Source organism: Terrapene carolina, unplaced genomic scaffold (genome assembly GCF_002925995.2).
Source record: "Terrapene carolina triunguis isolate 2854851 unplaced genomic scaffold, T_m_triunguis-2.0 Scaffold789, whole genome shotgun sequence".
Taxonomy (NCBI): domain Eukaryota; kingdom Metazoa; phylum Chordata; order Testudines; family Emydidae; genus Terrapene; species Terrapene triunguis.
Genome location: NW_020665140.1, coordinates 6,898,427 through 6,925,725, shown reverse-complemented (window position 1 = coordinate 6,925,725; position 27,299 = coordinate 6,898,427). Strand labels below are relative to the sequence as shown.

Genomic DNA, 27,299 nt, shown 5'->3' with positions numbered 1-27,299 from the left:
CTCCTGCACGCCACAAAACAGCTGATCGGGAGGTGCGGGGAGGGAGCAAGAGGCGCTGGAAGTGGGGGCGGGGGAGCTGATGGGGGGCTGCTGACCTATTACTGTGGCTCTTTGGCAATGTACATTGGTTAATTATGGCTCCTTCTCATGCTCAGGTTGGCCACCCCTGGTTTAGAGGCTTAAAAGCACTGATACAGACATTACAAAACATGGCAAGAGTGTGCCCGGAATGGGGCGTGGCCTTTAAGCGTGAACACCTTACTCAAGAGGTTAGTTTCTTACAGGCTGTGATGGAGGGAGCTTTGGCATATGTGAGTGGAGCCCTACCCTGAAGGGCTTAGTCTGAAAGCACAGATGGAAGCAGACATTACAGGCAGGGAAAGAATGTGCACAACGTGGTGAGGGAATGCAGAAAAGATGGATGTTCAGTAGTTAATTGAAGATGGAGATGAATGTAGCTTTCTGCTATGTTAGCAAGGGGCTGATCCCAGGCCTAGGGGATTATCATGAACTAACACTGTTTCAGTGCCATACCTTTTGTGTATCATGGAAGAGGGCTCGGAAACCAAATTGGGTGAAGGAGAACAAAGTGGGACTTGCAGGAAGTGGAGGAGATGAGAGACTAGATGTAGACAAGAGCAGAGCCACAGAGGCCTCTGCAGGTGAGGAGAAGGTGGGTTGTGATACAGAAGAAATGGTAGCAGCTGTGGTGCCCCGACACAGCTACAAGAAAGGAAGGCTATTTGGGCAGCAATATCTCCTTTTTCCTCTCCTTTCTGGAAATTCAGCCCTGCACTGCCCCTGATTTGCCAACCACTTCCAGAACGTGATGGTGGGAGAGGACAAAGGGGAAAGCCAGCTTTCTGGAGTGATGTTCTGGTCCATTGCTAAGTACAGTGATTTGGGTGGCTGTAATCTGCTCTGTTTGATTCAGCTGGCTGTTGTTCTGTCACCACGCTGACATAGGTTGTGTCAGGACAGTGCATGGCTTTACCAGCACATCCCAGTGGCCCATGCTGGATTAGGGGCACTGACGTGCACGGTTCTGTTTTTTTTTTCACTCTTGCAAAATGTGTGTGGAAGGGGAGACAATTTACTTATGGTTCTTGGCCTGAGTGACCCATAATCCATCAAGCAAATGAAGACATGGAAACATTTTCTTGTTGGCTATGTAATCGTAAGCAAGTCTCTCTGCTACACCCAGGCACAGTTATAACTGCATAGTTTCCTTCTTAGAGCACTAATTTTGGGGACCATTAATTTAATAAGCATTAGAGAAATTCTTCTGGTACACAACCAGATTAGTAGGGGCACCTCAGAAAGCAAGACATCCAGCCACAAGTATGCATGCTTGCTTGCTTCCCTGGTCCATAGCACGCCTCCAGGGGACCTCCAGCAATATGTGAACATTGGCTTCAGCAACCCTTTATGTAGGCTCTGCACAACAATTAAAAGATCAAGTTATGGTTCCAGTGGAAAATCTTTAAAACTGGTCTAAGCCAGTTCAGATGAAAGCGAATTGCTGGACACAGGTTGAAGGGGGAAAAAGAGCAACTATTTATTTTTGTTACTTTAAAATGATGAAGCATGACCGCTTCTGCTCACCCTTTTGGCGGGCCAAGTCCTTCCCTTGTGGCAGAAATTCCATGGCTGTCTGCATACTTGTTTCTATTAGGAGAGATTGAAGATGAAACTGACCCAGGAAGCCAAAAAGAGTCTCTTTAAAATGTCAAGAAGCGACAGCAGCACTGAACTTGTTGACAGAGCCAAGAAAAGACTACAAATAAAAGTTAAATCTCCTGGCTAGCATTGCTATATCTTTTGCCAGTTCCAGCCAAGAGAACACGCAAAGGTTCACAAAACAAATACAGATGTGGCAAAAGCAGCCAGAAGAGAACTAAAATGGAGCATCTAGAATAAAGGATTTAGGTTTGCAAAATTGTATGCCAAGCGTCCGAAGAAAGCGTCTGCACAAAATAATGTAGACTGAAATCACTTTTAAAACTAAGCTGCATTCAACAGGGAGTATCTTAGAGTTACAGGTTGTTGGTTCTAATCCAAGCTGAACAGGTTAATTGACTGAATTATTATTTGATGACTGACTGGTGGCCTATTTGAAAGTAATCTCACTCACTCCAGTTCCTAATGGAACAATGATCACCTCACACAAACCTCTAGCACAATGGGCTTCTTTGTTAGCAGCCTCAGAAAGGGACTGGCAAGGAAAAACCAAATTACTCTCCCTTTCCTATCAACATGATGTTTCTAGATCACAGTTTGAGATGTTAGTAGAGCAGATCAGGGAAAGTTTGTATTGCTGATGCCTAAACCTTTTTTGCTTTTGCTTCCAGTGCTACCAAGCCAGATACTGAATTTGCTACTTAGAAGTCACCAACAGGATGACTAGTTAAATCCCAGTATTATGAAAAACCCCAATTTTATGGAAATGTTGGTTGTTTGCTGAGACTTTTAAAACTTGTTTTACCTGTAATTAAAAAAAATCTGTTTAAACAGTTTCCCAGATTAAAACCAGAGTTTTTGATTTGGCCTGTTCCTCTTTGTTATTCATTGTTGCAAATATTTGTCTACCAATATAATTGTTCCCAAACAGCACATTTCAAGCTCACAGCAGAGATTCCTTTAATCCAGAAACAAAATTTGTAGAAGCAGAAGTAATTTATAGTAATTTATAAAAGTTAGGTCATCCAATCAGGAAATAATAACAATATCCTGTAATTTTAGTTGTGTACTCACAAAAGCTTTGAATACCAAGGCTTCTGAATATCAATAATCAACTGAATTTTAGTTATATGAGCAGTTCTTGAGCAAGATTTAGTTCAACTCTGTTTGTAAAATTCATCAAGGGCCAGATTCTGCTATCCTATATGCAGTACCTTACTCTGCAGAGTCCACAAGTTGACTCTAATAGGACTGTGTGTGGAGTAAATGGTATGCAAAAGTCAGGGCTTCAAGCAAGGGTGTCAGAATTCAGCACCAATTATTCTAAAGAGTGATGACACTTGTGGTTTATTGGGGGTTTTTTTTAAAGCCCCTCTCTGTGCTAGCAATTCATTAACAGTAAGAAGCTATATTTGCTTCTTTTTTTCTCTTTCTCCCTCCCCCCCTTCCCCCCCCCCCCCCCCCCCCCCCAATCTCTGTTGCTGCCTGATTGTGTACTTCCGGTTCCAAATGAGTTGTGTGGTTGACTGGGCAGTTTGTAACTCTGGTGGTGGTAATGCTGAAGTTCTACTGTAGTTGTGGCTTGTCAGTGCCCTCTACTGGTTATGTGTTGCAGCATGACAATTGGCCCTGAAATATCTTTCCAAATAATAGCAAAGTGGGCGTTAGAGTTAGTCTTGTTTTGTTAGTCTACAGAAGTGTATAGAATATTTCTTTCTTTATAGTTGAAAACTTTTAATTCCATCTTTAGAAATTTAAATCTGTGGGAACTATTTTAAAACAGCATTGGCATTGCTCAGCCTCTGCCCCTAAGAGTTACCACCGCAGACAAGTGACTGTTGAAGGCTTCAGTCTGCTCTACCCATTCCCATGGGAAGTGTCCTCTGCTCATTGAAAACAGACTAAGTCGGTTTCATATTATTTTTGTGGCATCGCATTTTCACTGTAGGGTTTCACTTCAGTGTAAATCTGGAAGGGTTCGTATAAAATACATCCATAGCTATTAAATGGCTTTACAGCTCTGTAGTGCATTTCTCTCACTTTCAGAATATCTGATGTCATAGCAGGGGCCTGCATTTCTCAGGAGTCTCTGCATAGAGTTCTTAACACTGAGTCCAGGCATCAGGCCCTTTTAGCCCAATGAAGTGCAGCGGTGATCTCTGTACCACCCTGGCTGTCCAGCTTCTGAAGCTGAGGAACTCTGACTTCGCCAGGTATATGGCATTCACATTAAGCAAACTAGACTTCAGTATGAAAGACCCCCTCATCATCGCTGCAGGATGCTCCAGACTGGCATCAATCGACAGGACAAGAGGAACTGCTTCCATAAGTAAGAATTCCAGTCCATTAGGTCTTGGGGCTGAAAGAGATCAAACATCTTTCAGGATTGTGCTTCCAGCTCCCATGCAGTTGTCAGTGGCATGTTATTCACAATCACATGAGGCACAAGGCATAAAGCAGATCATATTGACAACAAGGCCTGAGTCCTATGAGATCAACTGTGGACTCGGTGATAAGGGTCTGAAGGGGAGCAGTTGCTCACTGGGGATAGGTCTGCAATCAATGCTTACCACAGTATCGCTGAATAGAAGACCCTGAGCTCGCATGTTGGGGATAGCAGCTTCTCAAGAGTGGGGATTTAGACAGGCAAAACTTGAAGGGAAACTATAGTTACTAGGTAAGTAAATTTCTCTCTGCTTTGAAAGTTATGCATCTATCCCATATCGTTGAATACCTTATGAGCTGTTGCTTCTTGTACCTCGTATGTGCGTAGGATGGCTATTCCAAACAGCGTTTCATAAACACACAGAAGTGTACGTTGTCATAGGGATTTCTTTTGATTAAGAGCAAATCAAATCCTTGAACCTCAGATTCTTTTTCACTTTATATAGTGAATCTTGACTCAAAAATTGATTCACTGTCATCTAGTCCGAAAGGATCAAATGGAGAAAATGGAAACAGGTTGCGGTAGCTCTGTCAGGGTCCCTTTCTCAAGGATAAGGGACATAAATAATTCACAGAAAGATTCTTGAGCATTTCAGTTTAACTAACTAGTTGTCATTGAGGTGTCCTGAACTGGTAGAAGTGAAGAATTATTTTTTTAATACATCTTGGAGCAGAAATTTTATCTTCTGTATATTCAGAAAGGGTTTCAGGATCCCTAACAGAAGTTGCTTCAAAAGTTTTATTCAAAAAGGAAAACTTCACCTGGTTAAACTTTAATAGTTTTGTACGTTCAGAGGACTGAGGGAAATCTGAAAACGTGTGCGCCTTTAAGAATGGGTGCCGCTAGCATGGGTGCTAACAGGACTCAGCCCTTTAAAGCAGTGGAATGCTGAGAAATGTAGTCTATAGGGAGCCCAGAAGATATAGCCCCGGAGAGATCAGGTGACCGAGGAGCATCATGTGACTACCAGGACTATATAAGGAGCTTCCTATAGCTCTCAAGTGAGAGAGCTGCAGGAGGTGCTGAATCCAAGAGAAGAGCTCTTGTCCAGAAAGCATTGATGGAAGGATATGGGAAAAAAACCTGTGAGGAGACAGGACTTAAAGGGAGCCTGTGAGAGGGGTGAGTCAAGAAGGAACAGACCTGAAGTAATACAGCACTGGTGTGGGCTGGAGGCTCAGTGGTAAGGCAAGTCTTTATTTGGGGGCTTCTAGCAAGGGAGGGAGCAATTCTTTCAACCCTGTAGCATCAAGGTAAGTATCCATTACGCTTGGTGAGAGCAAAGGACTATTTACTGGGTCTGGGGAAGTCAGATTTATTACGTCTGCATCCTGGGGAAGGGCTGATCACACTATGGAGTTACACCTGAGTTAACAGGGTAAGTAAAAAGCTGGGGTTTGGGGTGGGTGAAGACCATTCAGCCCACGGAGAGCAACCTTGCATTAACCGGGAGAAGAGCTGTTTTGTTTGGCTGTGTTGTTTTGTTAGTCACCGAAAGGGGAAGGATTCTGAGGTTTGGTCAGATGGCTGAACCCCAATCACTCATCCACTAGGAGGAGACTGCAGGCTACTCTACCTGAGGGAAACTGAGGCAGCAACCAGTAAGGTAAGTAACCCTGTTACAATGTGAAATGACTTTTACAAGGTTGTTGTGGGTACGTTTGTGACAATTTGCTTAAGATTATTCAAGCTTGTGTGGGACTATTATGTCATATCAATTTGCAGCCAGGGAAGAACTAAAGGAAATCACTCCTATTGAAATATTTTGATGCACTGATGTTCCAAGTAGCAACAGTTCCTGCAAAAGTGGCTGCTGTCACATTGCACCACAATTAAGAAAGACTAAGACATTAATATTTGAGCTGAAATATCTTAAACTGGGTTTCAACACAACCAGTGCATTCATGTGGGGGACTTGGTGGCCAACTTAGCTGGCCAACTGTAAAGTGTTCTTCCAAGTGTTCATAAATCAAACGGCATTACATTGAAGTGCGGTTTTACTAGAAAATGGGAACTTCTGACTCAACAAGGCCCACTCCTGTAATTTATTGCATGTGGGTGCACTACTGGACCCCATTGAGAGCAGTGGGGCTCCACGTGGCTGCAGGGCCCCACCTGTGCAGATCCATTTACAGGATCTATCCCCAAGCCTACTCAGGGCCATGCAGCATCTGTTTCCATTTGTGACTACAGCTCTTTTGGACCCTCGAAAGGGCCAAAGTCTGTCTGTTTCCAGTGCAGGTGGACCAAAACCTGTGCATAAACTCTGCATTCAGTGCAGATGAGTCATGCTGTCCTCTAAGCAGGAAGCGTTAGATGCTGGCTAGACTTCATGCAGGACCAGTCAGTTAAGTCATTCCTCCTCCACACATGGGTCTGGCTTTACTGCTTTCCCTCACTACTTCGTGTAGATGGTGTGTACTGGTGAAGGTGATCTCTTCCTCCTGAGGGCAGTTAAAAGGAGTCCCCTATCTTATTTGATTCACTGGGTTTCCTGGAAGCAGCACAAGGAAATATTTAAACAGGTAAAATTATTAAGTTATGAAAAGGTAAAGATAGAAGTGTTCCTATAGATCACTGGGCTAGATCCTCAGATGGCATGACCTGGCATAGCTCCACTGACTTCAGTTGAGAATCTGGCCCTATGATTCCAACATCCATATGCTTTGCTCTACACAGGAGCAAAACTCTGACTTGTATATTATGATCCCTCCAAGACTTATGCAACTAAATGATCTCTTCCCCCTTACCTGGTACATCTTGTTAAAACATTCAGCAAGGCTGCTGTTCTGCTGGGCACTCACATTTGTCTGTATCCGTTAAAAAGCATATGCATTATAATCAATTATCTAAGGTAAATATTCAGCTAGCTTTTGATCCTATGTGAATGATTTGAAGAGGATTTTTCAGCAAAGTAATTGCAGTTTAGCTTTTTGCTTTTGGTAGTTGTCATGTCACTTATAACAGGTTGATATCTGAAAACTGACTCCTTGTTTTTGCGTTCAAGAGATATAAATATTTCTTGGGAACGGATAAGTCTGGGGCCTGGAAACAGCACATTGTGAAAGAGGGGGCAATTTGGTTCTACAACAGTAAGTGCTTCTCTTCTTAGCTTTTTAATAGTAACTCTGCTTAAATTAAAACTGACTTTGTTTTGTTGTTAGTCTGGCAATTTTCTCTCTATGCATTTGTTTTTGCAAGGAGCCCAGGCCCAAAATAATGTATGATTCTCAGCTATTGTCTTAAATGGTGCGGTAGAGGTAAGTTCAGTGAGTGAACTAAAAGTTTGTGGTAATGTCTTACATCTGGAAAAGGTTTAAAATATGGTATATGCAACTAAACCCCTAGACTTGAAAAAATGCATATTTAAAGACTTATGCCATTATGTTCAAATCCTACTATTCAGAATGTAAGTTAATTGTCATAGGCAACTGCTGCCACTAGAGGCTACTCAATCTTCTGATTTTAAAAACCACAGTAAAGCAACCAACAACACTGTCTTCTGCCTTGTTTAGATGTCCGAGAAGCCAGTTTTGCAGCATGATTCTGTACTTACTCATGAGAGCAAAACCCAGATTTGAGTTACATCCCTCCCCCTGCTACTGCAAACATGCATGAGTAGTTCCATTAAGCTCACACATTCATTGGCCCAGGTAAATATTAGTCCCCCCTCCCCCCCCAATTATAAAAAGGGCAATTACTTCATGATCACATTTTCAACTGCTATATTTTTAAGGCCAGGCCTGCACTAGAAAAAGTTTGCCACTGTAGCTACACTGGCATATCTTTCTACTGTAGACGTACTTTTTGCAAGTATAATTTCCATCAGTTCCCCCAACAAAAGAGGCTATACTACCAAAAACGCTTTTTTTGCTGGTATCACTGCAGCTACACTGCCTTGTGCTGGAATAAAAATGTCACCAAACCCCCCCACCATTCACATGTGTAATATCCTAGGCCTAAGACACCTACCTTAACAAGTCTGCCTCACTTTGAAATGTAAGCGCCCAATGGGGATATACACAGCAGTAGTTTTCTTTAAAGGAATCTGTAATGCTTCTCCCTGCAGTGATGTGGTTGTTCACTCACCATTATGAAATGAGACTTGGTTAGAATTAAAAAGGAAGGGACACTCCATACGAAACATCCAGAATTAATTTAACCTGCAGCTGATCACTATATAGAAATAATTTTGTTTTAAAAGCTTGGGGGCAGGAAGAGAGAATCTCTTGCTCCAGACTAATTCAGCTCTGTTTAGTTTTGAGTTTTCTGCTATCCTCACCTCTGGTAGATTAAGTAGAAATGCCGCAAATGTCTTCCTTAATCAAGTATGGAAGAGCTAGAATAAGGAATGAAGGGTTCTCTTATGAAACCAACAGATTTAGTTGTCAATTAACTGTTTTATTATTCTTTAAATTCAGCCACATTTGACTTTTTAATTGAACCTTCCCCAGTCAGTGCAATAATAGGTAAGAAATGTGTTCCTGTATCATTTTGTGGAATCTTCTTCTATTTCCACTAAAAGCTGCCTTTATTTTCCTGCTTCCTTTCAGCAACCAGAATCAAATATGCATTTAAAATGGAAAGACATCTGTATATTTAGATAATAGTGAAGCTGCAAATAAGTAAGGGCTGCTAACAGTACCAATAGCTGCCTGTTTTAATGCTTATTAAAAGCCAGAAACTAAGAGTTGGATGTAAATTGAAAAGCACCAATGCTGGTTGAACTGGTAGCAAAGTGGCTGCACTGTGCTGCAGGAAGCTCTCTCTGGACAGCATTTCAGGGTACTCCAGCTCCTGACACCAAGTAAGAGGCTGAATTGATGTAATGGATTTCTAAAAGCCCTGGTTTGGCTGTGGGGTAGGGGAAGGCAGACACTGCAGATGACAGCTATAAAGCTACCTCCATGCTAGGGTTTGTACACCACAGTGGTAGTGCTGCAACCCATACGCTAGGCTTTGGAGGCTGCTGTGATGTGGACAGGCCCCCAGGGCTGTCATTGACACCTGTGACCTATAAAGCCACCCTTCCTCTCCAGGCCTCAATCGCCATGCTGTGATGTCACCTTTGGTGCAAAGAACACTACTTCATGTTGTACAGATACCTAATTGTTTAGGGGTGCTGCAGGCTGCACTCCATTCAGCTCTCCTTAGCCAGAAAGGGTGTGGCCCCAAAGATGCAGGCTCTAGAAGGGGGAAAAAAGGCTCTAAACAACCCAATAAATACTTGCAGCTGTTAATATCTATCCCTAGGGGGAGTTCCAGTTATGCTAGGAATTAAATAGAGCAGTGGTTCCCAAACTGGGGTTCGTGAAATGTTACAGGTGGTTCTTGGAAAAAAATTCCCTAATGGTGGACAGAGCTGTCCCTAGGGACCCCGGGCAGCATGGGGCCAGCAGCCCGGAGCCACTGGACTTCCACGAGCTAAGCAGATCAAAGCAAGCAGATCTATCACACTGAGGAGATTTAAACTTCAAGACTCCTTATAAGAAATGGAACGGGAGGTGGATACTTTTTGCTGTTTTTAAAATTAAATAGGCAGCTAGTATTGTTTTTTTTTTTTTTAATTATTATGAAGAACAAGTTTAAGCTTTGTTGTAATGTGCATTGTTTGAGTTGGCTTCTTAAATACTGTCATGACATTTCACATCTGATACTCCTTGATGAAACAAAGGAGCCTTGTCTTATAACAGGCTTATTCAAAGTGATACAAGCTACGAAAGTGAGATCTTGGAAGAGTGTCGCCATTTTCATAATGTAATAAAAATACTGTAATGATAAATAATAAATAGTGTGTAATATGCATGTCATAAAAACAAATTTTATATTTCCCAGATCACTGCTTTTATAATTTATACTCAGATAAAGGAGAAAATCCCTGGAAATATTCATTTTTAGGAGGGGTTCGCGAGACTTGACATTTTAGTGAAAGGGGTTCACAGGTTGTTGAAGTTTGGGAACCACTGAAATAGAGTAACAGCTTAAAGTACAAATATTTTATTGCAACCTCCATATATTTCAGTGTAATTACACCAGTCCATTCTGCATTTTGTCCACTGAATATCCAGACTACAATCAATTGGAAATACAAAACAGTTTTAAAACATGGCAGTGCAATACTAAAGCAGTGATTTATGTGCTTTGGGATCGCTGATAAAGCTGAAGCCTCCCTAGTATGGTATTGAATATACAGAATAACCCACATAAATATTTCTTTAAGAAATATAGGATTTTCATTCCCATACTTTGCTCCAACCCCACCCCCCTGTCATAGTCTCTATAGGTGTTTCAATGTCTAACACTGTACAGTTTTCCTAAATTAACTGTTGATCTTGTCAAGAAAATTCAGGATTGTGAAAACCTTTTCTCTTTTGCTGAAGCTGCTCTTGAATTTTAGGCTCTCCACACGTATATCAAAATTGTCTTTCTACAATGCAGCGTTGTATTTTTTTTTTTTCATTTCTTCCCTTCACTGCTGGTTTGGTTTTCTGCCAAGTCAACTGAGGTTATCTTGCCCTCTAAGAAATTCTAAGAGTATCCCTATACCTCCCTCATCAGTATTTTAATTTGATGTAGAATATCAACCAAGAGGAAATAAGTGATGAATGTTTGAGGTGGCCACTACATGGTCAGCACTGGATAATCAAAAATACAATTCCAATAGATTAAGCTACACACCAAAATGAAGCTAGGTTAACTCCCAAGGGAAGAACACTCTTTAAAATTGTTAAACATTAAGACTGAGGCAATTCAAGTTTTAACAATTCTGTCCTGTCAAGTTAAATCAAAAGGTCAGACTTACCAAAAATACATAATAAAAATAAAGTTGAATTTAAAGGCTGTTTAAACCTTAACTGCAAATCAGTCAACAAAATGAAGACAGTTTGAATAGGAGCGTACCACTTCATGCTACTGAGACAAAGGCAAGCCCCTACACAAGATGTAAAAGGTTCCTATGAACGTCTCAGTTTTACCAACAGGAACCATGTTATAAATAATGGTTGAGGTAATAACCTTGAAAAGCCTGAAAGAGGTTCCCAAACACATTTAAAGTTACAAACAAATTTTAAATAAATATTTATATACAATTATACACTAAATACAGCTAATTAAGGGCTTAAATATAGGTTCCTGGTATTTCAGTGGGGCAATAGGCTGTAATGACAGCACAGTTTAGGTCTATTTTTGAATTTGAATTTATCACTGCATCTGACAAACAGGAAAGACTGTTAATCCCTTGATGTATCTCATTTGTGCTGCTACTAACTTCCTTTTGTTTAAAGAGACTTTAGACTCCAACAGCTGCAATTCTTCATTTGAAGATGTTTCATTCTGGGTCTCAGCCTAGAATATCCACAAGATAATTAAGCCTGTTTGTGTCTGAAACCATCACATCTGTACTTTTTTTTGAAAGTGGTGCTAACCTCACACCATGTCACTGGATTACTAAAACTGAACATGTAAGCCACTGAAAATTACTTAGAAAAAGGGTGGGTTTTATTTGATATTGTAACTTCTTCCCCATTGTGCATTCCTGTTTCTAGGAATACAGTAATTTGTAATAAAGGACCAGTAAACTCTGCCTGTCTAAATAAACCATTTCTATTAAAATAAGACAATTATACAGGAAGCCTCACACGTGCTTTCACTCTTAAGGAGTTTCCTATTGCAGGTGGTTCTTAATATACGTTTCCTTGGAGGCATAAGAGAGGAAACATGTTCCAGTGGCTGAATCCCACATAAGCAGGCCAGATCTCTGGATTTTATTCTCAGCTCTGTAACAAGAGAAACTAATTTGATTTTCAGAGATGCTCAGCACCTGCTTTTCAGCCCCCTGACAGTCAGGTAATGAACCTCTATACCTGAGTTTCCTCAGGTATACAACAGGGAAATTAACCTCCAAAAGGCTGAAATGCTTTATTCCTGTCTAAAGTGCTATAGAACTGGGCTTTTTTTAAGGCTCTCTTGTATTTTATCAGAATGTACATATTAAAAACATACTCTAGCATGTATCCCAGAATCAAAGTTTTTTTGGGGGGTGGGTGGGAGGGAAGTAGTTTAAGGCTCAACAATTCAAAGTGCAACTCTTTAACCACAGCCTATATATATTTTATTTAATTATGAATGCTCCAGAATAATGCCCCTCAAATAGAAAGTTACGGCGATATCTGCTTTGAAATAAAAACCAGGGTCCTTATTTTATGTTTACCCAGACTTTTCTAAATCAGATAAGCTTCAGAAAACTTGAATATTAGAACTCAGCTTTTGATAGTTATCACACATAAGAGTCATTCAGTATTTATCTACGGCATAGGATAATAATTAAAAACCCCAGAGCAACGCTGTTGTGGTCATGTCCCTCCATCCTCGAGTCTTATCAGGATCTTCTGAAGAGTTGCTCGAGGCTTGACTCTGAGTTCACATACAATCAGCCACATTGTTGGATCCCTGACCAACATCCCGGATCTCACTACTAAGACAAGAGCACACAGCTACTCCCGCTCCAGCTCTGCAGTGAGAAACTGATTCAACAAGCTCCCACCTAGAGAGAATGGTAATGCAAGAAAGACCAGGGGGGGATAAGTTAGTTTTTTTCCCTTGAAAAGTTCACTCTACCCCCCCATATCTTAAAGTTGGTAAATTCTCTCTAGGAGAGATGATGCCTCCATTGTATCAATCTAAGGGGAAAGCATTAATTTGAATGTTTCACTACTTAATTTAAAACAAATCTACATTTACTCATAACTTACTTAAATTTGAAGAATTGCATCCACCTTACTCTTGAACTGTTGTACTTATAAATTATTTCCCTCTTTTCTGCACCCAACCACATTTTGAGGCCAGAGAGAGTTAGGTGTTAGCTCCTTATTGAAAATAAAGTGTCTCAGGCAGGGAGAAGTAATGAAACTAGGCTAATAAATTGATTGGATTAATCCAATTTTGCCTTACACTAATGATCTTATTTATAGTACTCTGAGTAGAGAAGCTTCCTTTGCCTCAGTGAGGAGATGGGAGGTATGAACTTGTAAGTGAGAAAAAAAAGCCAACGGTATAGGGGGAGCACATTAATATGTGTCTTCATCTTCATATCAAGAAAAATTAAGTATGTACTCTTAAATTTACCCCCAAAAAACAAGAGCAGTTAAGTAGTGCCCTTCCTACTTATTCAAGGTGATAAAGAATTCCATCTGTTTATATGGAAGATGGCAGCCTCCATGAAGATCAGAGCCATCCATGTCCATAAATTTTCATAAAACCATGTCAAACTTTTTTGAAGTAACAGTTTTGTCTAACTGTGATCACTAAGGTCATTGGTCAAATCAGACTAATGAAAGGTTGCAAAAGAGTTACCTTTTCAATGACATATGGCTTAACCCACAACTGCTAACACCATGGGAGAGACTGAAGGCTGGGCCTAAAGTACCAATTTGTGGTGTTCGAGATTAGTCTCTATTCGAAAGGAGACCATAATCTGAAATCACTAAATACATTATAATTAGAACCTCAATCTAGATTTGAACTTCGTTCCTAGAGAAAACCGAATTCTTTATACCCATTAATGTAACTAGATTAAGTATTTTTTGTTGGATGTATGAACTTAGTCCATACAAGACAGCACTTTTAAAAATACACTTTCAGGTAATTTGACACGTCTAGCATTTGCATTAAATACCCTTCAGTTGTCACAGAGTAAAATTGTTCAGTTACCTGTTGAGGACAGGAAATTAACTTATGTGCTCAATCATGATAGTTTACTTTACAAGATATAAAAAACCTGCATTATTTCTTGCTACCCACTATCTGGAGTAGCATATTTAGATAATGGAGGAAAAATTACTCAAATAACTTTCATAGTTTAAGGGCCACAGTGATTCTATACTGTATACATGAAGCCATCATCACCTGTCTTCATCTAACTCAGAATTACCTGTTCATCACTGGATCAAAGGCTTCCACTGTGTTCAGGTATGCATTGCCATTATGACCACCAACTGCAAAAATTTTACCCATTAGCGTTGCTATGCCAACTCCACCCCTGGGGGTTGTAAGTTCTGCTACATACTCCCACTTGTTATTGCGAGGATCAAACCTTTCAACAGAGCTCAATGGAGAGTTGTCATCAAAGCCACCTACAAAGAAAGACATTAAATTACTGTTTGTTAGTAGGGAGATTTTAGTAATGCTGGAGTCCAGTATTCAGATGGCATAATATTTAATTGGTTGGCTGTACAATGGCCACCTGACGTTAAGTACTAAAATCAATATTTAGGTAGCAGTGTGTGGCTTAAGTTTTCAGAGGTGTACAAGGAATTGGCAGGTGCTTTAATTTTAGGCCCTTACATTAGTGATCATAAGACCACCTCTTGCTGTTTTTAACTTCTCCCCAAAGATTGTTGAGAGTCCTTGTGCTTGTTTCCTCAGCACATGCATATAGTAATTCTCAGAATAAAATGGGGCTAGACTTACTCTTGATGAGAATATTTCCTATTCTATAAAGAATACCAATATGTACAATGAAAATGAGCAAGCAGTGAACAAGCACACTGGCTTTTCTAGAGACAAAGGAAGAAAAGAGTGCACCCACTCACAGAAGAGTGCATTAAAATACTTAATACATGTAAGTACTTAATAATCAAATGGAAAACCTGAAGAGTTAAATGTCAATATGCAATGAAACTAAATCACAAGGGAATCCCAACAGCACCTGCTGTAATTACCCAGAGATTCTCTTAAAGGATTCATTAAGGCCAGAGACTCATCTCTATGCACTGCAAATTTCACCATGTTATTTTGGTTCATCCATACCATAAAGACTTAGGGCTGGTCTACACTGGGGGGGGGGGGGAAGCGATCTAAGATATGCCACTTCAGCTACGTGAGTAGCGTAGCTGAAGTCGAAGTATCTTAGATCGATTTATCTCGGGTCCTCACGGCGCGGGATCAATGGCCGTGACTCCCCCGTCGACTCCGCTACCGCCTCTCGCTCTGGTGGAGTTCCAGAGTCGACGGGGAGTGCGTCTGGGGATCGATTTATGGCGTCTAGACGAGACGCGATAGATCGATTACTACCTGCCGATCCGGCGGGTAGTGAAGACGTACCCTTACTGAGCCTTCTGGATGTTTTGGTTTCTCCAACTGTACATTTACATGCATACAGTCTTGTAGTCATGCCTGTTCTTTCTACTTAAGGAATGTTCTGGCTGTCTTTTTTTTTTTGCAGGCTATTCAAGCTAGTCAACATTTCATAACATGCCAGAAAAAAAATATTCAGTAAGTGCTGCAATCTGCTTTAGATCCATGTAGATGATAGCATATTGTCAACTAACTGAAAGCAGTCATGAAGCTGTACCCCATATGCATGTCTGAACATCAGTACTGAATTACTCAGCTGGGTTTCTTCCATAGTTGTATTGCTTCTATAAGTGCTCCTGCAACTTTAAAACTACACTACATACCCTTTTCTACCATCTTCCTACCTAGCTTCTAAATAGTAAACACTACAAAGGTGTGGCTTTCAAAAAAAAAGAGGCGGGGGGGAATCCTACGTTTTAAAGAGAAGGCTATATTAAGAATGTTAGCAAGGTCATTTTTAAAATCTCACTGACAAAGTTAAAGATTAAAACTAGAGCCAGTTAAGATTATGTAAAATTTCATTTAGTTGGTGATTCCGTGATTCATATTGCAATTCTATGGTATGTCTGCACAATTAAACAAATTAAGTATAGTTTGTGAAACGGTAAAGAAAAGTTATAAAAAGTCTATAAATCTAAAGAAACTATTGAACTCAGGCACACAGTGAACAAATGAAAAGGTGTGTGATATGTACACACGTCTCAGGGTCTATTTTTAAAGGGGAAATTATACTATGATCTACTTCTATATTTTCTGAAGAGTAGATGTAAAAATCACTGCAATGAATCTGGTATTAAGATCACACCACAGTCTTAAATGAAAGCTTCACTTTTAAATTTCCAGGAAACCCAGTGAGCACACATTCTGTAACTGCGCATGGTATATTGTGAAATGCACAGAAAATTGCACATTTCATCTCTACCACTGGGAAGCACTGACTAGCTTTAATGAATTGTCAAAGGGCTTAGAGCACTGGATAAACATTGTGTGTCTGAACTGAAAAAATTAAATAGGACAATTTAGATTTGTTTAATGCTCAAAGGCCACCTAGTCTCAGACTCCAGCTGCCCCAGATCCAACTAAATAAATCACACATACCTTAATTGCAGTAGAATAAATCTAACCCCCATGGAACTTATTCATATCACACTTCCACTTCAATTCTCCATCCTGACACTTTCCCCCACCCCTGCCTATTTATAAATGCTGGTGGAGAGGAATAAGCATTGCAGTATGCTCTGACTGACAAAAGATTGAGACTTTCACCCGAAAGCTGCCAGCCCTTGGAGAGGGTATCTTGCCAGCAGCCAAAAGAATCTCATTTATAGCAATAGCATTCCAGCCTCTGCTGACCTGATTTTAAGGCAAGGGATTAGAGATGGAGCCAGAATCAGGACAAAGCAGGTCAATTTTTTGGTCTACCAAGATGCATGAGTATCTTTTTTTTTTACTTCTCCTGGAAGGTGCTTAAAAGTTTATAAAATACTTAGATTTTTAACTTTTTATACATTATAACAGCATTTTTTATGTTGAAACTTCTTCATTCTCAGGCACAATCCATATTTTTATAGGACAAAGTGTCTCTTCTATCAGTTAGGAAGAAACACTCCTACTCACCTACAACGTATAAGCAACCATGGAGTTCACTAACCCCATTGCCTGCTCTTCGTTGACCCATCTCTTTCACTTCTATCCACTTATCCAGATGGGGGTCATATCTCTCTACACTGGAGAGAGAGGCTACACCATCATTGCCACCAACAGCATACACATAGTTCTGAAAGAAGATTGAGCAGAGACATTTCATGCATAGAGCTAGCCTTTCATATGAAAAGTCAATAGTACTTTTGTAGTAAAATTCAACATCACACTGCATCACCCAGCTCCTTCTCGGTGATTTTTTTTTTCCCCCCCCAAATGAGCAGTGATTGTTTAGGAATATACACTGATCCTAGAATGGCTGTCCATCCCAAGGATCACATATTTGTACCATACAGAATGCTTGTATTACAGTCATGACCAAGAAGTTAAAAATACAGCCCAGTAAATTTACCTCTCTGCTATTTTTCTGTAAACAACCCCCTGGAAGAGATTTATTTTCCCCCATGGGCAAACAGTGACTGATTTAGCATTTTTTTTTTTTTTAAAACAAACATTTGAATATGAGGGATATCTGCAGTAATACATGGACTTTGAAAACAGTAGGAAAAAAAGTTACATTTTAGCACTACTACCAAGTGTCACATTGTATCATTTATTTAGTGTTACATTTTGCCTACCTAAATCCATCTGCTTTCTTAACTGGAAGTAGTATTTATTTCCTGTCTTCAACTGTTGCTATGTACTGTTAATAAAGATGCCATATTGCAGGCTAAATTTCACTGGTAAGTGAAATTATTTCAGTATTTATATAAGTGTGAAGTGCTTTGGAACGGTTACAAAATTGTAGTGGACCTGCTTTTTCCAATGCTTTGCACGTTGTGTAGTCATTTATGTTGGTGTAAAATGCTACCTGCGGCCGAGTGAGTGAAGAAATCCTATTTGGTAGACTATTCCATCCATTATGCAACAAAGATGGGAGTGAGTGGTGAATCTGGCACAATATGTTTAACACAGCAGCCATGACAAATCTGACTCTTAAAATGATATCCATAACCTTGTCTTTTCTGTTACATATGTTATGTTTTGGCCATAATTGAAGGGTTGTTGTGGGAGTGCCAATCTACTGATCACAGGATCAGTACAGTACTTATTTGAATATTATAAGTGGCCAGTGCCTCAATTTTAAGTCTTATTTGAAAGAGTCCCCTGCACTAGTACAGTGCCTCCTCGTGCCAAGCCAAGGCATTGTTTCAATACTGACTTAGAAGGAAGCATTAACTTACCACAAGGGCCACTGAGCCCACTCCTCCTCTGGGAGTATTCATTGACGCTACTCCACTCCATCGATCAGATTCAATGTCATATCTCTCCACATCACTGAAGCAAGTGTTGTCATCTAACCCTCCTATGGCATAAATGGGTCCACCAACGGAGGCTAGAGCAATTCCTCTCCTAATAAAATCAAAGCATTAGCACTTGAGTATATCCTTGAAGGTACTAGGCAAAGACAGACCAAGTGCAATTTTCTCTGACTGGCAACTGTTTCAAAATATGGGAAATAAGCGTAATGCAAACCAAAAGGGAAATGAAGGAACTTAAAGTTCTTTGATCAATAACTGTAGCAAGTTGACTGTCGGTGCAATAGCAGCTTCATAAGTAGACTCGTTCACTTTCAGAGGGGGTACCTACCCTAAGGTACCGAACCTGCCTCAGGATCACCTAGAACAGAGCCCTGCCCTCATCCAGAGTCCCACTACAAGTAAGTTAGTGTTATTTTAACTAGAAAAGCTAGCTGATCTTACTTTATGGCAGGCAGCTACCTTTTCAGCTACAATCTACTCACACAATCCAAAAACCTATGTTGGAACTAAGGCAATATTTAGGATTTAATCCCCTGCAATGTAAAGCAAATGTACTGTTTAAAAAAAGGCAATGGGATTCTATGAACAGAAGAGTTTGTGCTACCAGTAAGTATATAACTGCATGAATCATAGGTTAGCTGTTGCTGTGGTGTAGCTGTAGAGTGCTTCAGCACTATGCCTCACTTTTTTCAGTTACTTTCTTATGAAGTAGATCAAATCCAAAAAGGTTAGTTCTTGAATTACAGTTTCTGTCCTTGGCTTTTAAATCATGATTAGTCTGACAGCTACATTTTCACATGTAGAACAGTTACCTATGAAAGCTAACTGATCTATTTAAAACCACCATCTTGCTTTAAAATTCAAAATTGTTGCCACACATGAGTACAGAAAGCAGATTTGGAATTTCTAGTTACAAATAAACATCCATGCACTGCCACTTATGGGGAAATGGAGATTTTTTTGTTCAATTGTGAGGTAAAAAGTGACTAAAAAAATATTTAGAGTCAGACACTCTCCTGTTTTACTCCCTGGAAGCAGAGACTGCTGTAGCTCCCCAGCAGGTGCTAGTAAGAGAAGCCAGGATGCCTCCATCTGGACCAGTGCTGAGAATCGGGATATTAACTGGTTCCCTGCCAACCCCCTTTCTCTGCTGCACTGAGTGGAACAGAGAACCTGATCCATTCTTTGGAGAGGTGGATGAAACTAATCAAACCACTCACAGAATTTGACTGTCACTTTTTTTTAGTAAGTGGCTAAAGAGGACAGATAAGTATGTAAGTTAAATGTGATCAACCTTAGCACTGATCTAAAGTCTAGGTGAGAGTTCTTGACGTATACAGATTAAAGTTATGCACAAAGTAATTGATCTTAAATTGGCTAAAGAGATGGTAGACAGTGGTTACCCTTAAACTTACCTGTTAGGATAATATCTTGGATAATGAAACTTTGTCTTTATACTTATTTGTATACAGTAGCACCCACAATACACTAGACACTGTGTACACAACACAGGAAGACAGTCCCTTCCCTGAAGAGGCAATATACAAATTTTAAAAAAATTTATAGTGCAAGTATTTGCACTATTCTAGGGATTTCCTATAGTAAATATAGAGGAACTTAGTATAGTAGACAATCCAACTGACCGGCAACAGTTCTTCACTATGTGGATAGTCAGTAATACAAAAATTGATTGGTTAGCTAACAGGATTATTTTAGACCAGTACTTCTTGCATTTTGAAAGATTCTCCTGGTTTGAGAGATTCCCTATATTAAAATGAGAAATACCACTGGAACTGATAGTACCTCAAGACAGAAGAAAATGATTATTTTTCCCCCCACAAAGGAAGGTCCTGTGATCTTGCAACTGCTTCTCCAGGTTGCAGCACAGAGGCTAAGACACAGTACAGTAACCACTGTGCTTCACAGGAGGTGCCACAAAAGCTTATCTGAGCCTTAACAGTATTTTCTGTTACCTATCAGAGAAGCAAGTTGATGACCCAGCTTCTTGGTTCTTTCGAAGTGGCTTTGTGCTTTACTGGTTAAGTCACAGTAGCTGAATGTTTCAGGACTCAGACATGCCCCAGTACTTCACTCCACCCATTAAGTGCGAGGTTCTTATAGAAGTCAAATTTTTTTTTAGAAAAATATTTTCTTTAGACTGCAACAGGTTATGGAGGTTTAAAGTAAAAATATGGGTGGTGGTTTTTAATAGAGAGATACAGTAAGAAGAAAAACAGAAACCTCAGTTAAAGCAGTTTAAAAAATCATCACCGAAATAAGTGTAAAATAGCAGTTTTATATCTAATTAAGCTTGTGGCTTCTGCATGGCTCTCTCAAAAAGCAATATGCACTCTTAGTCAGACTCCTACACCAGAACATTTAGTTATTTTTATCCACAGTTAACTCAGAAAACCAAAAGAAGTATGCTGAGGAAGTGAAAGTAAGCTAGTCACAACTATCAGGGAGAGGTTTATCTGAAAAAAATTACTAAATATTTTATCTTTATGCGCAGTTTATTTGCAATCTGCTTTTTGGGTAGTATGTCTGATATTTCCTTTGATCCAATGTTACAACTACTAAGTAATTAGGGAAATTCAATCTGCTTTTTATTAAGTTTACAAACAATACAGTACTTGGAGGCTGACATAAAGGAACATTATACATTTTACATCGCCAGTAATGCTCTAATGTGCATATGAGATTCATTTCATTACACACTAAGGCACACTTTATTTTTGCCTATCTGCACTTTAAAGTATTACACTATTCCAGTAGGAATATACAAATAAGTGTTAATGATTTTTTGGAGAGTTGGGGGGCAAATAGCATTATGAATACTCCACAACACAACCCTGCATTGAAATCTTGGTATACTGTTATATAGGACATACATACACATTCTGTATTGATTAAGTAATGATCAAGGATGTATCTTTTCTATAGCTAGCAAAAGATACAAATTGGCAATAATCTCAAACAAGATTTTTGTCAATTTCAAACCCACCCCCAAGCAAAAGAAAATAGGCAGCAGCTGACCGCAAGAGCAACCAGCTTGCATTCGTAAACCCAGAACAACCTAAGAACTGAGTCCCCCAACTGAGCTGAGACTGACTATTTCAACCCTAAGAATTTTTTTTTTTAAATGGTATGCACAAAGGGGCGGATAAAAACCTAGACCGCAATAACTTCTGGATTATTTTCTAAAATAATTATTTGCTCCCTTTTTGTTTAAGGGAGATTTACCTCTTGGTGTTCATTGATGCTTTCATCATCCACTTATTAGTGACAGGATCAAACATTTCCATGCTGCCTAAATGTTCATTTCCATCATGCCCACCTACTGCATAGACTTTACCTGAAGAAAAGAGAAACATTTTGATTGAATAGTTGGTAGGCAACACTTTGGTGTCCAGATACACAAGATTACCACAAACAGTGGGAAATATACAGGCACAACCCTATTTCCAAAATAGCAGCACGCTTTTCAATTGCAAGAATAAGATTTGAAGGTTAAGAATCTGTCATAAGAATATACACAGACTAAGTCAGAGATTTGCATTAACAGCTGTTTTTATAGGACATTTTAACATCTTAATCTGAGGTCTTCCCTTTTCATATTAAAAACAACATTCCACAAGCTGGCTGAATTTTTCAGCCTCTAGACAAAATACCAAACTACTTTAAACAAAGTACACGTCTACCCCGATATAACGCGACCCGATATAACACGAATTCAGATATAACACGGTGGGGCGGGGCTGCACATTCCGGCGGATCAAAGCAAGTTCGATATAACGCAGTTTCACCTATAACGCGTTAAGATTTTCTGGCTCCTGAGAACAGTGTTATATTGGGGTAGAGGTGCTGTTTAATATTTGGAGGCACAAAGGAATGTATGCTATCTGAAAAACTGTTTTCCATTGGTTCTGTTGCAGGAACGTAACATATGGGGCGGGAAGAGGAATTCAACAGTTGTGGGTTCTCAGCAGCTCTGGAAACTTGGCTCTAAGTATCAAGTTGAGCACTCTTGAGTTACCAAAACTAATGGCAGTCTTGGAAAATTATGGGCTACTTGATTTGCCCAAATGCAAGGAAGTCAGTTTCAGAACTCAGGAAAACTGGCTTGCAGTTATGTGCTTCTCTGAGAAAAAAGAAAAATGAAACCATACACTACTATAAGTAATGAGCCACAGGCTGTGGACAGTGAGCAGTGGTCTCACTTCAACAAATGTGTTCTCAGATTGGTGCTATAACACCACAGGAATGTTTTCAGACCTGAAAAATAGCTCTTTAGTAAACTGAAACACATCAAGTAATTTAGCTATGATATGGGACAGGCTTTTCTTATTGTTTAGTATGGTGGGTAAAATAACTAAACAATTAAGTTACTGCAAAAGAAAAAAAATGACATTAATACAAGGTTATGTTGTTACTAACCTCCCACAGAGATTACACCCACATGTCTTCTCCTGCTGTTCATTTCAGGACCGAAGAACCAGTTGTTTTTGTTTATAGAGTAGCATTCAATGCTGCGAAATGGGTCACCTGATCCACCTCGACCACCGACACAAAATAGCACACCTAAAGGAGAAGATATAAAGAGTAAATATTGGTCTCCGAATGATCAGCCAACAAAACATGGGCAATATTTTTACTGAGAATGGATTAGCATTACAAAATTAACTGAAGACAAGCACTTTTTTCTCCTCCTTCTTGGGTCACATTCAATACAGCTACACTTCTGCATTTGTGGCAATGACCTCACCTTTCATCTGGCAAGAACCATGCAATTTTAGCATGCAAAATGTGACTGTCAATGTTATTGCACAGACTGCTAATCACAGTCTCCAAAAACAATGGGACTTTAGTTATTATTTGACTGGGGGGATAACCATATTTCTTCTATTACATCTAATTGGATTTCTATATCAGAATTTGCAGCCTAATCTGCATAACTCAGAGCACTTTGTAAAAGGCAACTCACTGCTTTGGGGTCAATTAATTGTTCAAAAGGAGCAATATGTTTTTCTCCCCCAGGAAGTAAACTTTATAGGGCTTGAGTATCTTTGGTTTCCTGTACAGTTCCTAGCACATTAATATACTTTCTGCAAGCCTTGCCTTGAATATTTATATTTGATCTAGTTAAACTAGTATTTTAAGCTAATTTAAGTAAAATTGGTGCTAAAAGCTATGCACTGCACCTATATACTTCTTCTTGAAACATTAATTAGATCAAACAATTTACTCTGCACTACCTCTCCCTACACAGATCCCCAACACTCTTCCTCAGCACAGGAAAATCAGATCCCCATTTAATTACCAGCAGTCTCATTCCTTGGTGTTGTGCGGATGGAATACTCAAAGTCTGGCACTGCCCTGCTGCTCAGGTGAAGGTGGTAGTTTCTTGCTTCATCCAGTAAATCTCTACATTTTAGATTCTGCTTGATGATCTCTTCTTTTGCCACAACGCCCATAAGGAAACAAATGGGCAACAAAGGCAGACGTACCTGATGGGAATATACACAGTTCAGCTACTCTGATGTTGAGCCCTAGATCCAATGACTAATACGGCAGTCAGGAGTATAGTTGTGTAACTTTTAAGTTAAAAAAAAACACACGTTAGTGAAAGGAGTAATAAAAGTCCATTCAAATATAACTTTATTCTTTCTGGGGAGAACAAAGGAACACTTCTTTCAGACCTTGTTTACACCTGCCGGGTACATGTAGCTATATGCAGCCGTGAAAAGCAGGCTGCGTCCACACTCGTGGTTTGTAGTTACGCACAGCAAAGGAAGCTGCTGAAGCCTTTCCCCGCTGCAATGAAAGGGTATGTCTACGCTGCAAAAAGACCTGCAACAGCAAGTCTCAGAGCTTGCGTCAACTGACTTGGGCTCATGCTACGGGGCTAAAAATAGGAGTATAAACATTTGGGCTCAGGATGGAGCCCGGACTCTGAAACCCAGCGAGGGAGGAGGATCTTGGCTCCCGGGCTCCAGCCTGAGCTTGACTGTCTACAGTGCTATTTTTAGCCCCGTTGCATGAACCTGAGTCAGCTGACCCAGGCTCAGACTTGCTGCTGCAGGGTTTTATTTTCTGCAATGTAGATACACCCAAAGACTCCAGCAGCACAGAAAGGCCCTGGCAGGGGGGAGGCAGCAGGATACTACCCTAAAAATACCAGTGTAAATATGAGAGGTACTGCTTGGGCACACAGAGAGCCCTGTAGGGTATATACCTGAGGGTTCAGGTGTGAAGGGCACTCTAGTCACATAAGCTATACCTCACAGGTTTAGTATTTATACGCATGCTAGCTGGGCATGCAATGTCTCCACTCTATGTGCTGCTGCAAGTGTAGATGTACCCTCACTTGACTAAATTCTTTATATAAAAAAGTAGTTTGCTTCTAGGCAGGGCTTAGGAAATCCATTGCTCACTCCAGGGTGAATGGGCTAAGTCGCACCGTAACTGCTTGCAATATAATAATAGTTACACCAGGTAGTGCCACAAATACTGCTGCATACTTTCCTTCTTTCTCCAGGTGACTGAGGCCAGGTCTATACTTCTGCTGATCTACCATTGTCAAATAAGGATGAGGGGTTTTTACAACACTTCTAAGCCATCAAAAGCCCTAATGTTGACATTTACACCAGCATAAGAGTGCTTTTGCTAGTATAGCTTACTTCATTTGGGGAACCACTATAAGCTATGGCACTTTTTTACTGGTATAAATTTTTCTATACAAGGAGAATTTGCTAGCAATACTAGCAAACCTTTTCTAATGTACATCTCGCCTGACTGTATAGGTTAAAGGATGTTGAGAGCTAATTGGCAGAGACCCCAGAGGCAGTGCAGAGCAGACAAGGCAGCAGAAAGGACTAGAAATATAGCAGTACACAGACTAGCCAAAGCATGGACCAAATCTTTGGTGCCAGATTAGCTGGGGACATCCAAGACTGTTAGCCTAACTAGCAGAAGAGACTGGACTGTGGAGATGTAAGGGTAGGATAAATGCATTGCGGTGGGAGGATGTGAATTTGGGCATCATGGGGACATATTTAATTAGGCAAACTGATTTCTGACTAAGTGTAGGTAGGTTTTTTCAAGTCCTGTCTCCAAATGTAGGAAGCATACAATGTTTTAATAGAACTTCTGACTGTCTCGGCTTTGTGTCAGGACAAATACTTATCACCAAAGAAATCATCCCTTCTCCCCTCCCAACCCAAATTTAGTATTGCCAAATGCATTAAGTAGTGATGACTGTATGTTCTCTATTTGACTATGTATGCATTTTTAAAGGTTTCTCTTTCCAGAACAGATACTGTTTTCTGTTATTTCTGATTAGCATGAAGTTCAATCATTAAGGTAAAATTTTTCCTTTCAGAAATTGATAAAGAATGTGATTTCCTTTTCTGATAGCCAAGGACAGATCAGAATTGGTTCTATTCTAAGCAGAAGACAACATAAATTTGTGACAGATTGTTGTCCCGGGGAAAATGTCTTGCTTAGGAAAGGCTGAATATTAAATTGAAAAAGATTATCCAACACAAAACTACATCAATTATGAGTTTTGACAGGGAAAGAAATACTTTGCATCTTTTGTCTGTTTTCCTTGTTCTTTTTTCTACTATATATATTTTCTACTATAAACAAAATGGATGGCTTCATCTCTGCATGTTATAGGAAAATATGCTCCAATCTATGCATACCCCCCAATCTTTTCCCTACCTGAGCAAGTATTTCATCCAACCAGGAAGTATGATGCTGTGGATTAGCAAGAAGCCACTTGATAGCAGCACTATAAACCTGTTTCTCATTCTCTATGTTCAGATCACTGGAAGATAAGAGTTTATGGAGGTGCTGAGGCGACATACTCACAAAGTCCTCACATTCCACCACTTCAGTAAAATGTTCACAAGCATATCGGTCAGCCATGTCCATCAAGTCAATACGGTTGTGACTTTCTGCAAAGGCCCTCACTGCCAGGCAGTTTGAGGGATGAAAGTGTAGTTTCATATATTCACAGCAAGCTTTTGCTACTAGCTCCACCTGAAGAATGCAGGCTGCATATAAGAGAGGCTGGACATTATCGACAGTCAAGGTAAGCCGGGAGGAATAGACGAACTTCACCAAATCTTCTATTGCATCTCCATCAAAGTCCCTGATCTCAATCAATGTCTGTTTTGCCTCAGCCATTTCAGAGAGAAACATAGCTCTGAAGTAAGGGATAACACAAGCCAGAACCAACTTGTGGCAAGAGATTAGCTTTGAACCAACCTGTCAGGGAAAGAAAAGAGACTTTTTAAATGGAAACTCTGGTATTTTGGCTTTAAAGAAATTTTATAAATTATAGCTGAGATTGGAATCCTGGACTGTCATGTAATGTTGCGGTGCATGCTTGGTAAAAAACTGAATTCCTCTAATCACTTATTTTTGTCATTTAACCAGCTGCATAAAAAACCAGAAGGACAGATTTCAGTTTAGACATCTGACCTTTTAATTCACAAGAGCAGGACAAGGCAACAGCCAATCCCTAGTTCAGGTCCCCAATAACATCCATTATTCCTTTTATATAAACCTCCCTCCACACAGGACCTTTTTAAAAGATAAAGCAGAACTGGAATTCCCTTAAGGAAACACAATTCAAATATAAGTCTGGGGATTAAAGAGATCACTGCTTTATCTTAGCTTACACACAAACTTAAAGTGCATATGAAATAAACAGTCTTCACTAGTATGGGTCAGTGGCAGCCATACTAAGGAAAACAAGATATACAGACTGAAGCCTGGCAATGGTAGTAACTTTCTTGTCCCTCTCCCATGGATACTACAAGATAGAGGAAAGAGGCAGGTATCAACTCTTCTCCAGAAGCAGGTGTGTGGTGGGGGTACAGGGAAGCAGACCATGGATTACTTCCACCTCCCAAAAATATCAGGGGGCAGATCCTTCACTGCTGCAAATTGTCAACTTCAATGGAAATATGACAGTTTACATCAGGACTGGAAGGGCTTGGCCCCTCCAGGCCTCTGCTGCCTCTTCTGTGCCATGCCAACCTCAGACACAGCAGGAGTCTTCTTCC

General features: G+C 40.0%; 1 protein-coding gene across 3 annotated transcripts in view; it reads right to left on the bottom strand.

Annotated features, from left to right (window-relative positions):
• Nucleotides 1-10,585: 10,585 nt before the first annotated feature.
• KLHL8 (kelch like family member 8) overlaps nucleotides 10,586-27,299 on the bottom strand; it is a 38,645-nt gene continuing 21,931 nt past the window's right edge. For 2 of the 3 annotated variants that reach the window (XM_024203926.2, XM_024203928.3), the window contains 8 exons: nucleotides 25,948-26,496; nucleotides 23,543-23,729; nucleotides 22,660-22,803; nucleotides 21,466-21,577; nucleotides 18,145-18,313; nucleotides 16,877-17,036; nucleotides 14,055-14,256; nucleotides 10,586-12,668 (listed from right to left, as the gene is read on the bottom strand). In XM_024203926.2, coding sequence (XP_024059694.1) covers nucleotides 12,545-12,668; nucleotides 14,055-14,256; nucleotides 16,877-17,036; nucleotides 18,145-18,313; nucleotides 21,466-21,577; nucleotides 22,660-22,803; nucleotides 23,543-23,729; nucleotides 25,948-26,496 — 1,647 coding nt within the window. In that variant the 3' untranslated portion in view covers nucleotides 10,586-12,544. The remainder of the gene's footprint in view (nucleotides 12,669-14,054; nucleotides 14,257-16,876; nucleotides 17,037-18,144; nucleotides 18,314-21,465; nucleotides 21,578-22,659; nucleotides 22,804-23,542; nucleotides 23,730-25,947; nucleotides 26,497-27,299) is intronic. The other variant, XM_024203927.2, reaches the window with a different exon arrangement.